This window comes from Onychomys torridus, chromosome 1 (assembly GCF_903995425.1).
Source record: "Onychomys torridus chromosome 1, mOncTor1.1, whole genome shotgun sequence".
Taxonomy (NCBI): domain Eukaryota; kingdom Metazoa; phylum Chordata; class Mammalia; order Rodentia; family Cricetidae; genus Onychomys; species Onychomys torridus.
The window spans coordinates 81335664-81349375 of NC_050443.1; the positions used below are offsets into that span (position 1 = coordinate 81335664).

At 49.2% G+C, this 13712-nt stretch overlaps 1 protein-coding gene across 4 annotated transcripts in view; it reads left to right on the forward strand.

Annotated features, from left to right (window-relative positions):
* Positions 1 to 13712, forward strand: part of LOC118583830 (short transient receptor potential channel 2) — a 32916-nt gene that overhangs the window by 7304 nt on the left and 11900 nt on the right. For 2 of the 4 annotated variants that reach the window (XM_036187559.1, XM_036187550.1), the window contains exons 4-10: positions 954 to 1109; positions 2612 to 2790; positions 4316 to 4401; positions 4588 to 4760; positions 6232 to 6304; positions 7338 to 7465; positions 7717 to 8775. In XM_036187559.1, coding sequence (XP_036043452.1) covers positions 954 to 1109; positions 2612 to 2790; positions 4316 to 4401; positions 4588 to 4760; positions 6232 to 6304; positions 7338 to 7465; positions 7717 to 7946 — 1025 coding nt within the window. In that variant the 3' untranslated portion in view covers positions 7947 to 8775. Of the gene's footprint in view, positions 1 to 953; positions 1110 to 2611; positions 2791 to 4315; positions 4402 to 4587; positions 4761 to 6231; positions 6305 to 7337; positions 7466 to 7716; positions 8892 to 9690; positions 10402 to 12416; positions 12630 to 13522; positions 13688 to 13712 lie in introns of those variants that run through there. The other 2 variants (XM_036187566.1, XM_036187543.1) reach the window with 2 other exon arrangements.

Genomic DNA, 13712 nt, shown 5'->3' on the forward strand with positions numbered 1-13712 from the left:
CTACAGAGTAAGTTCCAGGACAAACAGGACTACACAGAGAAACCCTGTCTTGAAAAACAAAACAAAAAGACAAGGTGGGGTGCTGGAGAGATGGCTCAGTGATTAAGAGCACTGGCTGCTCTTCCAAAGGAAATAGGTTCAATTCCCAGGACTCACATGATGACTAGCTTTAGTTCCAGGGGATCTGACTCCCTCTTCTGGCCCCTGAGGGTACCAGGTATACAAGTGGTGTGCAGGCAAAACACCCATACACATGAAATAAAATAATTTTTAAAAAGACAAGGTAGACAGCACCTAAGGAACAATAGCCGAGTTGTTCATGTACACATACACAAAAAGAATACAATGTGATGGTGCTATGGAATTACACTGTGAACTCTGATCTGGGTAAAGCCTTAGGGCACTGGTATAATAACCCATACTAACAAACAGAATCTTTATCATCTCTAAAGATCAGTGTCAGAGGATGCTGAAAAGTACACTGTGCATAGGAGTTTGTAGATTGCAGAACTTGATGACAGGTGTGATGGCACATCCCTTTAATCCTAGCACTAAGGAGTTTGAGACCAGCCTGCTCTACATAATTGAGCTCCAGGCTAGCTAAGGCTACATACTAAGACCCCACCTCAAAAACAAACAAAAAAGTTGGCCTTAGAATTCTCTAAAGACTTGGTAGAGACCACTGTCTTTGCTTTCTCAGGACAGAAAGCTGTTGGGTTCCTTAACAGTGATTTCCAGGGCAGGTTTCAGACTGTGGTGGCCATGGTGAACCTTCTCCATCATTTGATGGACTGAGGTTTCATTCCATTCCAGTTGGTGGCTCTCTGTGTGACTCCCCATGTTGCCCTTTCTGGCCTCCGATGAGCTCTGGAGCGGGGTGTTTCCTTCCCACCCAGTACTGTCCTCTGTGGTCATTCTCTCATCCTTGTCCTTCTCTCCACTTGCGTCCCCAGGTAACTGTGGCTGTGCTTTCCTGCAGATTGACGTGGGTCGTTCTTCCTGGCCCCTGGACAGACCTTTCCTCACCCTTCTCCCTGCAACCATGCTAATGTCCCTCGCTGATTCAAAGGAGGGGAAGAACCGCTCAGGAGTCCGGATGTTTAAAGATGGTAAAGAGGGCAAAAGCAGATGTAGGGTGTTTCCAAGGACAGCCGAGTGCAGAGGTGGGTCTAAGTGCTGCTGGGTATGATTATGGAGGGAGCCTGTGTTGAGCTCCTGTTAAGAGAAGAGAGTAAGCTAATGCTTTGTGTGAGTTCTGCCTGATGAGGATGTCGGGAGTATTTCTGAGCTATAATGTATATTTACCTCTAACTTATTATTGCCTGGCAAATCATCATATTTTAGGGTTTTGGTTGTTGAGACAGGGTCTCAATGTGCAGCCCACGCCAGCCTTAAATACTTACTGCCTCAGCCTCTCAGGTGCTGGGATTTCAGGCGTATGTCGCCACACCCAGTGACTGCTATGTTTTTATTTAATCCCTAGCACCACAAAAGAAAAAGGTATAGAATAAATTTTTGTGTGTGGTAAAAGGCAATATGCTGGCTATATTATATAATATATAGTGTTTCCTAAATTCTGCTTATGCGAATCTCTGTGTTCACTGAGCATTGTAACAGATGCATAAGATATGATCCCTGGACTCTAGAGAATTGCAATCTGTTTATCTGTGTTGAATTAAGTTGGAGGTGTTTAACTTGTTGTAAAGGAAGAGTGAGATTTTGGAAGAGTTTATGTGAGGTATAGGGGATGGTATGCTGACTGGATAATGTTAGGAATCAAAGAAGTAAAGTTTGTGGTATTGGCTTCCGATACTGTGAATGGCTGTATAAAGGGAGATTGCATCCTCGGGGTTCAGGAAGGTGGAGACTGGTATGAAACTGTGATGGAGGAGGAGTTAGAAGACAAGGAATGAGGCTGAAAGGGCCCTGCCTTGCCTGTCTGGCAAACCTTTCTCTGGTCATCAAAGCCTGAAGGGACACGTGCTGGTGACGTCTGTTCCTCCTCCAGTATTCGTTCACTGTGTGTAGCCGTGGCCTTGTCTTGTCTTCCCTTTCTTCAGGTTTGGATTTTCTCCCTTCCTGCCTCCCGGCTAACAGTTAATGCAGTACATTTTCTTCTCTGTTGCTCAAGCCTGTGCGAGTGTGCATGAGCATGCACGAGAGCGCACACACACACACACACACACACACACACACACACACACACACACACGTCCCTCTCTCTCTTTTTCCTCTCTCTGGGGCCTCATGTAGCCTAAGCAGACCTCAAACTTGCTTTGCGACTGAGGTTAGCCTTGAGCTCCTGGGCTGAGATTACAACCATGCACTTCCATGCCCAGCTTTCTTCTCCCCTGCCCCCTTTTTAAATATTATTTTTATTTTTTATTCATGTATATGTTGGAGGGGTGTGTATATGTACACATGAGTACTGGTACCGGAGGAGGCCAGAAGAGGGTGTGAGATCCCCTGGAACTAGAGTTACAGGCAGTTTTGAACCACCTGACATGGGTGCTGGGAACTGAACCCAGGTCCTCTGCAAGAATAGCAAGGTGCTCTTAACTGTTGAGCCATCTCTCCAGCCCCTCCTTTTTCTCCTTCTTTTTTCCTTGAGATGATTTCCTGACTCCAGCCTCAGGAGAATCATGGGACCGACTTCGACTGACCTGCTCACAACCTTTCACACGTCACCAGTCTTTTGGCCTGGCCTTCCTCCGGGTGCGGTCCTCTCTGGACCCCTCAGCTGACTCTGTGGTGGATCTCCCTGCCCCAGGAGGCTCTGGGCCGACCCAGGTATGTTCAGTGGTGGAGCGAAGATTTACTTTTTTCCTTTTCAGTTCCTAGTTAAAACCTGATGCTTGGCCCTCTTCCCTTTTCTGCTCTCTCTCCTTCCTTCTGTTCTCTCTCAAAAGGTTAAAAAAACAAACAAAAAAACTGATGATTGAAGAAAAGCAAACGAGAAAAAGAGAGAGAATACGATTTTCCCTGTGTATAAACTCACGCATGACCTCTCCATGGTGTGGTTACCAGGGAGGTTTTTTTGGTAGATATGAGAGAGAGTAGCCAGAGGTGCTCACATAGCAAAAATAACAGGGTTATAAGAAGAATGAGTAGCTGGGGGAGGGAAGCCTGTGAGCTAGAGTGAGTTAGGGTAGGGAGAATGTGGGAAAGGCAGGACACCAGCGTGGGCTGTGACGTGTGTGACAGGTACTCCTGATGCTGAGGGCACATAGAGGCCAGCATGCACCTTGCTGTGTTGTAGGCACCTCAGGCAGCCATTGGACCCTCTGGCAGTGATAAGGGAAATAACTCCTTAGTTGAGGAGAACTGGCTGCATAAGCTCCTGAGGAAAGCTGGCTTCTGTCAAGAGCTAGAAAAGAAATGTTCCAGTAGTCCAGGTTGAGCCCATTTCTGAACAGTGAGACTCCCTCGTGGAGTTTGCGAAATTGGAGTCGCCTTTGGACCAAACACCCTGGACTTGTGGAAGAAGCTTCTCCCTTTCTCTCTTCTACATGGCAGAGATGGAAGTGAGCCTTGAATACAGTCTACACAAAGCTGCTGAACCACTGTGCTTTAGCTGTATTGAAATTCTTTGTGAATCTCAACTTAACCTCATGTGGTATTTCTGCCCTTGGAAGCCCCAAGGCTCCCTTACAGCCCCTCTGACATTGTTTCCCGCCTCGCTGCCTATCAGAGCCCTCTGTATCTTATATTATATACCTGCCTGTGTCATTAATTTGAGCACTTGAGAGGCAGAGGCAGGTGGATCTCTCATGAGTTTTCTTTTTGCTTCTGTTTTGAGACAGGGTTTCTCTGTGTAGCCCTGGCTGTCCTGGAACTCTCACTGTAGCCCAGGCTGGCCTCGAACTCACAGAGCTCCTCCTGCTTCTGCTTCCCCAGTGCTGAGATTAAAGTTGTATGCCACTGTCGCCCAGCTTTTTTTTTTTTTTTTTTTTGCTGGCCTTGAACTTTCTATAATTTACACTTACACAAATTTATTTTATTTATATACAAATTTAAAGTATGATGTAGAGATATATCTTATGTATTTTAAAAGTATAGTATACAAGAAACAAACTCAAAAGTTTGCACATTCCATCAGTCCCCAAAGGCCTCTTTTACCCAGTAGAGTGAATTCTTTTATTCCCAGAACCCTTCTGATTGTGACAAAACCCTTAGCATACAAAATTACAGCATCACAGATTGAGCACACCAGCAAGGATGAAAAAGTTACTGCAGATACAATCATGTTTCATCCCTAGGCAGCAGTGTCCCCTGCTGGTGAATCTGGGTATTTACGTCTTCGTTTTCTCCTCAGAACTCTTCAGATATGCTGGAGTCTGATCCTAGGCCCTGGCTGACTAATCCTTCTATCCGGAGGACATTCTTCCCAGATCCCCAGGCGTATGTACCTGCTGTTGATATTTCTCATATAAGGGAAAGACCACGTAGCTCAGGGGCACAGAACCCCAGCCCATGGTCCCCTGGTTAATCACTTAGGTCTAAGCATGTCAGGATAGCGAACTGTCTTGGTTGGTTTGAGTAAATAATGTTTGCATTCTGAGTGAAACAAAATCTGTTTCTCTGCAGGAGCACCAAGGGGATCTCAGAGCTCAAGGGTAAGCTGAAGCAGTTGCAGCCAGGGCCGCTGGGGCGGGCGGCCCACATGGTGCTTTCTGCTGCCAACAGGGCACCTCCGGCCAGTGTGGTAAGCCCAAAGAACAGCCATGGGGAACCAGGTCCCAGTCATCCAAAGGGTGCAGGTGAGGCCCCAAGATCTGTTCCTTACTGTGCCAGGCACTGTCCTTCCTCCCTGACTCTCCCATGCTGTACTGGGATGGCTCACTGTCTTCAAATGAAAGGGGAAAAATAGTCAGGGAAGAAGAGAAGTTAAATCTTATTTAATAATTGAAAGAACACTGGCCTAGGAATCGGGAGTCCTTGTCTTTGCTTCAGCTCCCTCATGTTTATGGGAAAAGGGCTAACAGTAATACCTTCGCCTATTGCAGTGTATGTGTGCTGTGGTTATCTCAGGAAGACAGGTAAATTTACAGTGCCAGTAAAAGCCTCAACCCAACACTTGGGGCGTGGAGGAGGCAGAGGGATTGCTAGTCAAGGTCACTCTCAGTCCATGGAGAGCTAGCTCCCAGCCAGCCTGAGTAACATGAGACCGTCTCAGAAAAGAAAAGAAAAAGAAATGTCTGCAGTCATCTTAGGGCCCTTCTGGAAAGGATGCTATTCCAGCTCATTCAAGGAGGCTGGTGCGTCAGGATCTCACAGTGAAGGAGAGAGTGCCAGTTAGGAGTGTGTGTGTGTGTGTGTGTGTGTGTGTGTGTGTGTGTGTGTGTGTTTACCCACTTGAGACAAGGGGGTAACTCTTAGCTGGCCTGGAATTCACAGAGATCTACCTGCCTCTGCCTCCCAAGTGCTGGGATTAAAGGTGTGCACCACCACATCCTAGTGAAGTCATGGCTTTTTGCAGCCTTTTCACAGATACTGTGCCATTTGCCACTAGATGCCACCCACACTCAGAGGGGCCCTCAATACAAACAGGCAGTAATGAGAGCCTCTCAGAGTCTGTAAGGATAAAGGTTTATGGCTTTGAGAAGAGGCTGAAAAGAAACTGCGCATTTGGGGATGTCTACTATTGATAAGGTACCAAGATGGTATAAGCACTTTGAAATATATTTAGTGCTACACCAAGAGTTTCTGAAACTGTGAATAAAGAGGTAAATGGTGACTATTGGTTTTTGTTACTGCTCATTTGACATGTATTTATTGAATGTGTGCTAGTCTTGTGTGGTGCCAGAGATACTATAATAAAATAGCAATGCTCATATCTTAATGAAGAGGTGGGTGTCTGTGTCACCCAAGAAATCTAAAACTAAACTGTGATAAATACTCTGAAAGAAAAGATGATAGGATGACAAGGTTTCAGTCATAGAATCTAGAGAAAGGTCTCCTGGGAATAAGCATTGCATCTCAGGCTTGAATTAAGCAGGCAAAGAAGATAGAAAGAATATCTCAAAAGAAAACTTAAAATGTGGAAGCCATGTGTAAACAGCTAGATAGTTTGTTTTGATTTTTGTTTTTCACGAAAAGATCTCATTATTCACCCCAAGTTGGTCTTGAACTTGCTGTCCTGCAGCCTCAGCTTCCTGAGTTCTGGGATTATAGGCGCGTACCACCTTTTCTGATGTAATGATCAATAACTAATGAGCATTTCTAATGCAGAGCCCAGATCAGAAGAACAAAACAGGAAGAATGGTATGGGCAGAAGGAAGAGAAGGAAATTGCAGGACGAAAGGTAGGCAGGCTGCCATCCCCTCCAGACCTCAGGCTCTCCGAACCCCTCCACACTCTTGCTTCAGTCAGACCCGGGCAGTCTGGGTCTTGATCTCTTAGACTACCAGGAGAAAGATCGTCCTTGTCCAAATGTCCTCACACTTGGAGTTAGGCAGAAATTGGTCCCATTGTGAGCCAGAATAAGAAGGTGTGTAGATGGCATCTGATCAAATGTAAATCTGGGGCTGGAGAGATGGCTCAGAGGTTAAGAGCACCGATTGCTCTTCCAGAGGTCCTGGGTTCAATTCTCAGCACCCACATGGTGGCTCACAACCACCTGTAATGAGATCTGGCGTCCTCTTCTGTGTACATAATAAATAAATCTTTTAAAAAAGTGTGAATCTGACGTCTCATGCCTGTGGTCCTAGCAGGAGACCAGGGCAGGAAGAGTACAAGTCTGACTACTAGAACTGCTGGGAAACCCAGCAGGTTCAGGCCTGAAGTAAGCAGCTGCTGGAGTCTGGGGGCAGACAGAAAGATGGAGAGGGACTAAGACGCATTCGGAGGAGTTTCTGGGGGTTGAAAAAAATGTTGTGAAAGTAGTTGTAGTCACTCAGCTTGGAAGCATCCTTAATCTATACTCCCAAAGGCTCATTTTATGATATGTACATAATATCTCAATTTTAAAATTAAAAAACTGCCAGGCATGATGGCATATAACTTTAATCCCGGGTGTTGGAAGGCAGAGATAGGCACATCTCTGAGTTCTGGGAAAGCCTGGTCTACATAGCAAGTTCTGGACCATGCAGGGCTGTATACTAAGACCCCATCTCAAAACTAATTAACTTTTAAAAACTGAGGCCAGTGATAGAAGCCCTGTTGTCAGATGATCAAAGGTTAACTGCCTTCCTCCAGTCTGTCCTAGCAAGTGGAAAAGCAAGGACTGGCGGGGTTGCCGTTTCCAGTCTCTAGTACATGCTACTGGTCTGGATTCTGTGTTCCTTCAGCCTTTGGTCTCTCCCAGCTAGCTGGCCTTAGACTGTTCTTTCCCACAGACCGTTGTCCAACTCAAGTTCTCAGCCAGATAGGAGGCGCGCGGCAAGAGCAAGGCAGAAACAGCACCGACCTCAGACCAAAAATGACGAAGGTGTCCAGGCGACTGGGCAGTGTCCCATTTGTACAGGTGAGCTGTATTATTGCTGTGGGGGCCTGAAGGCCAGGCAGTCGTTTAGGAAGATAGGAGGAGGGCTGTGGGTACTGGCAGAAACGTTCTCTGGGGAGGCGGCACCTGAGACTCAACTCTAAAGACCTGAGTTTGAGTACTCAGCCATGGGAGATTTCCCACATGAGCATTTGCTTAGCGGCAGCAGCTCCTCCTCCGGCATCTCGGGTGGGAACAGGCCCCATTTTATTGATCTCCTTCTCCCTCCTTAGGCTCCTTCAGCGTGGAGACTCTTCCCTTGCATGCTGCCACTTGTGGAGAGAGTTCCCCATCGCAGCCATCTTCTCCCTGCTCGTCTTCCTCGCCGTCTGTGCTGTGGGTGTCCTCCCCAGAGAGCTCTCCGTCACCATCCTGGGTGCAGTGTCCTATTTGTGGGTTACAGTTCTCAGCAAGAGAAATAGAAGAACATGCCAGCATGTGTGGGGAAGTTTGTCCAGCCTGAGCCGTGAGGTTCCGTTGACCCTTGATGTTGGAACCTGGGGGATGGGTCTCTTGTGGCTAAGAAGGGTTGGTTCCCCTCCCTTCACCTATTACCTCAGAACTCTGCCTGCCTGAGGACACTTCTGGACCCAGCTTGCCATTCCCGGTTGTCAAGGCTTTGTCTCTATGGTACCCAATTCTCATAAGGACAGTTTCCCCTTGGAACTTCTTTGGTGGAATTGGTGATCTCTCCAAGGCCTTAGGACACTCCACTGTCTAGAATGTGTTTCCCTCAGTGAATGGTACTTATCACTCATGTCCATTTTCCTGAAAGGAAAACTGAGGCTTGGTCAGAAGGAAAATGTGGCCTGGAAATAATAAAGTCCCATGATGTTCTCTGGAAGACGAGTGTCTTGAGCATGAAACTGAGGTTTTTTTATGACCTTGACCTTCTGTATCCTTCACGGGTGTCTGCCCTAGTTGTAATCAGCTGACTTCTCTATAACTTTATTTACTGTGGGTCTGAAATGGACATTCAGTAACAGGAATGTCCTCTACAGCTGCTCATAGGGCTGTCAGAGGGACAGAGAGACCCCTTTCTAAGGAATAGATGGTTCTAGGCTTGGCTGTGAAGCTTTGAGCAAATCCCATTCCCATCTGTTCAATGAGGTAGTGGGGCTGCAGTGTCTCCCTGAGGTCCTGGGTCTGTGGTAGTCCAAATTCTGCTTTGAAGAATTATGCGCTCTTCCCTTTTTCCCAGGAGATGTCATCGTGTGGTACTAACACAAGTTCCCCTATCCCCGGGGTACAGGGCAGAGAGAGCAGCTGGTCCTGAAGAAGGGAGGCACAGGGTGGGGCTTTGAGTGGGGGTGAGAGGATGCTGGGCACAGTCAAGGGAGAGACAGCCGGAAGTTCAGGCCTTCAGCCCCTGCCCGCAAAGGAGGCTGCAGCCATGGATCCCCTCTCGGTAAGAGACCCTTGCTGCCCTCCCCTCACCTCACCCCAGTCCAGTGCCTCACTGCCCACAGGGATGCAGGGACAGCCTAGCTGCCGGACCCATAGTGGGTACTGCTGTGTGGGTGGGAGAACCCCTGGAGCCCTGGGCCTGGGCCTAGAAAAGAAGAGCAGGGGTTGGGGATTTAGTTCAGTGGTAGAGCGCTTGTCTAGCAAGCCCAAGGCCCTGGGTTCGGTCCTCAGCTCTGAAAAAAAAAAAGAAAGAAAGAAAGAAAAAAAGAGCAGAGGATGGCTGCCTGGTAGAAGAGCCGGGCCAAACCGGGCCGAGAATAGGAGGCAAGTGAGCACTAGGTGGGGGGAACACTTTAGGAGCCTACTAGGAGTGCTCTTCATAGAGGAAGGGCTTAAAGCCCAGCTTAAAGACCCTCCGTGTGGGCGTGTCTGGACCTGCCCTTCAGATGAGCAGCTGGAAGAGGAAGTCAACAAGCTGGGAACTGGCTTCTAGGTAGATTGTGCTTGTGTGTGGCTTAGGCTCCTAGTGTGGCCCTGACCACCTGCTCTAATCACCTCTCCAAGGAACGAACACTGGGCCCTCTCTAGTCTGTATGAGAGTGGAAGTGAGCTGATAACCGCCCCCCCCCCCCCACACACACACACTCCAGCACTTTCCCAGCGTGAATCTGCGTGTTTGGGACAAGGAAGATGTAATAGCTGATTGCAAAGGGTTAGAGGCCAGAAGGTAGGTGAGGAAGGCCTCCAGTCTAAGGGGTTTGGGAACTCAAGAGCACCCTCCTCTCCCCTCCTCCACCCAGACGCAGCCCAACTGGACTGAGATTGTGAACAAAAAGCTCAAGTTCCCACCCACACTCCTGGGGGCCATCCAGGAGGGCCAGCTGGGTCTCGTGCAGCAGCTGCTGGAGTCAGGCAGCGACGCCTCAGGTGCTGGGCCTCTGCGGAACGTGGAAGAGTCTGAGGACCGCTCCTGGAGGGAAGCCCTCAACCTGGCCATCCGGCTGGGCCATGAGGCCATCACTGATGTGCTGCTGGCCAACATCAAGTTTGACTTCCGCCAGATCCACGAAGCCCTGCTAGTGGCAGTGGACACGAACCAGCCAGCAGTGGTGCGTCGCCTGCTAGCTCGGCTGGATCGGGAGAAGGGTCGAAAAGTAGACACCAAGTCTTTCTCGCTAGCCTTCTTTGACTCATCAATTGATGGCTCCCGCTTTGCCCCTGGGGTCACTCCACTCACACTAGCCTGCCAGAAAGACCTGTATGAGATTGCCCAGTTGCTCATGGACCAGGGCCACACTATTGCTCGGCCCCACCCAGTTTCCTGTGCCTGCCTTGAGTGCAGCAATGCCCGCCGATACGACCTGCTAAAATTCTCATTATCCCGAATCAACACCTACCGCGGCATCGCAAGCCGGGCTCACCTGTCACTGGCCAGCGAGGATGCCATGCTGGCGGCCTTTCAGCTCAGCCGGGAGCTCAGGCGCCTTGCACGAAAGGAGCCCGAGTTTAAGGTTTGTTTTCCCTGCTCTTCACTCCATCCTGCCCTCCGTGCCCAGTGTCTGTTCTTGCCCTGGGACAGGATTGGGCTTTGTGGTGGGTGTTCTAGGAAGTTTGAGAAGTGAGAAGCGGCAAAAGAGGATGAGGTCGCTTGTTCTAAGAGCTACAGTTCCATTCTGAACTAGGCTTTCAATCTGGTGACAGCAGTCACTCCAGGGGCACTTGGCTTATGCAGGGAATATAGCTCCTACTCTAGGGGTACTCTAGAGAGAAAATTAGAAACAGTTGAACAGACTGAGACATGGCATTCAGTAGAGCATGTCCCTTTGAGGTACCTACTGTGTTTTCACCTGGAGTGCTGTGTGTTGGAGCTCTCGAGCTTGTGATCATGGATGGGCAAAGGGGACAAGATGCTCCCAGGACTTCATTCAGTGCCCCTGTGGATGGTCTTCACGGGACTTCCAAAGCACAGAAAGCAGAAAAAGAGTGACCTGTGGCTTTTGTGTTCCGGGAAGATTCTTAAGGGAAGAGGCTGTTTAGGAAGGAGTTAAGTAAGCCGAAGTTCCTACAAAAGGTATATAATGAGGAGTTGGAGGCATGACTCAGTCGGTAGAGTGCCTGCCTACTGTGGATGAGGCCCAGAGTTGGTCCCCAGCACTAATGCGGTGGACATGCCTGTGATCCCACCACTTGGGAGGCAAAGACAGAATGATCAGAATTCAAGATCAGCTTTGGCAAGTTGGAGGCCAGCCTGGAATACATGAGATCCTATTTCAATGAAACACACACACACACACACACACACACACACACACACACAAAAGTATGAGGACCTGGGATGGACCAAAGGACCATAAAGCAGCGTATCTGGTCCAGGGCCTGGCGCTGCACCATCCATTTATCCATCACTGAGTCATTGGCATCCCTGTGTGCCAAGCCAGACTAGGTTCCCATCCTCAAGACTGCCATTAGGTAGGGAAGCCTATGAGGATATTATGAAGGCCTAGAACAAGATGAGGCCAGAAATCCAGAAGGATGAAAAGGTCCCCACCAAGAAGGAGCAGTGCTTTCAGAGGACTTTCCCTTCTCTTAGTAGCCTGTGGAATGGGCAGAGCAGGAGGTCTCACCCATACTTTACAGTTGGAGAGACCTGAGGTCTGTTTAAAAAAAAAAAAGTTTCCTGGCTGAGGGGCAGTGCTAGAGGTAACCTCAGCCTTCGAAGCCTGGCGTAGATCCTCTCTCTCTAGGAAAAAAGCCCAAATAAAACAAGGTAGGATGGAAAATAAGGAGCCAAGAGCTGCTTACTCTTTTCTGTATCTCCATCTGCCAACACTGGTTCCATATAAGGGTGATGCTCAAAAGATGAACAGAATGAGCACAGGAGAAGTGTAAGGGGAGGGCAGAGAGATGGTTCACAGGCAAAAACTTCTGCTGCTTCTGCGCAAGCCTGACAATCTGAGTTCAATCCCCAGGACCCAGACAAAAGTGGAAAGAGCCGGGTGGTGGTGGTGCACGCCTTTAATCCCAATGCTCGGGATACAGAGCCAGAAGGATATTTGTGAGTTCAAGGCCAGCCTGGTTTACAGAGTGAGTTCCAGGAAAGGCGCAAAGCTACACAGAGAAACCCTGTCTCGAAAAACCAAAACAAAAAAAAGGTGGAAAGAGAACCAATTCTTCAGAGTTGCCCTGACCTCCGCATATGTGCTATGGCATGTGTGCCCGCACACACATCACACACAACAATAGCAATGTTTACAGATGGTATGGGGAGTCAGAGTCAGAGAGGGACAGGAATCAGGCTTTGGAGAAGTCCAGGGGATGGCAAAGTTGGTAGGTTTGGGTTGAAATGACTGAGTGACGAGGTAGAAATAGCATCAGATAAGCAGAGCGACCTAGAAGGACGGATGAGTAGCAGAGAAGAAAGAAATAGATGACCCCGTGACATCAGACGGAAGTGGCATGGTCCTACTGTTTGTGGGGGGCGGGGACGGATTGATCTGATGGCACACACAGACCTCTTTTCTTACAGCCTCAGTACATTGCCCTGGAGTCGCTCTGCCAAGACTATGGCTTTGAACTGCTGGGCATGTGCCGGAATCAGAGTGAGGTCACTGCAGTACTCAATGACATGGGTGAGGATAGTGAGACCGAGCCTGAGGCTGAGGGCCTGGGCCAGGCCTTTGAGGAGGGCATCCCCAACCTGGCAAGATTGCGGTTGGCTGTCAACTACAACCAGAAGCAGGTCAGCTGGGCCTACAGCCTGCCCTCCCTACCCTGGTCCCTTGTCCTGCCCTTTCTGGGGCAGATCCCGCTTCAGCCTTCTACAATGACTTTCGATCTTCGGGACTTTCTGAGACTTTGATTCTGAGTACCCTTCCATATGAGCCCTTACCAGCAAGAGGGGAAGTTTCCCATCCCTTCCTGGTTACTTTCAGCCTGAGCACTAGCACCCCCACCCCGTCCCTTTGGAGAACGAGTCACCACTAGGATCCCCCACTCAGGTCTCACACAGACTTAGTGTTGCCTCTGGCCTGATGAGTAACTTTGGCCCAGACTTACAGCACCTCACCTATATAGCAAGGGGTTAAATGGCTGGTGATTTTTTTTCCTGGCTCTCATTAGATTTCTTACCCAGCAGACATGCTAAAGACAGGGTCTCTGTCCAGCCTCCCTCAGCCCCTGACTCCTCACTCTCATCCACATGAAGATATCCTGACCCACTAGGCACATTACCAGAGCTTTCCTGTGTGCCGTCTCCACTGAACTGGTCCTCATGACAGGAGACCCATATTCCATGCCCCTACCCTCCACAAGATCATTCACCTAGACTTACGTTACATATACCTGCTGAGGCAGGGAACACTGGGAATTCTGGGACTTGGGGTCTAAGTTCTACACACCCCTGCCTGACTTCGATTCAAGAATGTGGGTGTGAAGAGTCTCGGAACATCTTCACATTCAGATCCCCCACACCAAGGCCTGTGAAGGCACTTGCCCATGGTCATGTGGTGGGTGAAGCCCCTCTCTTCTGGGTGGGCTGGCATGGGGACGAAATGATGGTTCAGCCTCTGTGGCAGGAAGTAAGGGCTCTGCATCCAGCTGGCCCCTTTGGCCTTCTCGACCCTCTCTACCTAGTTTGTAGCACACCCCATCTGCCAGCAAGTTCTGTCTTCCATCTGGTGTGGGAACCTGGCTGGCTGGCGTGGAAGCACCACCGTCTGGAAGCTCTTCGTTGCCTTTCTTATTTTCCTCACCATGCCCTTCCTCTGCATTGGCTACTGGCTGGCGCCCAAGTCCCGGGTACGCAGAATAAGTAAGACGAGTG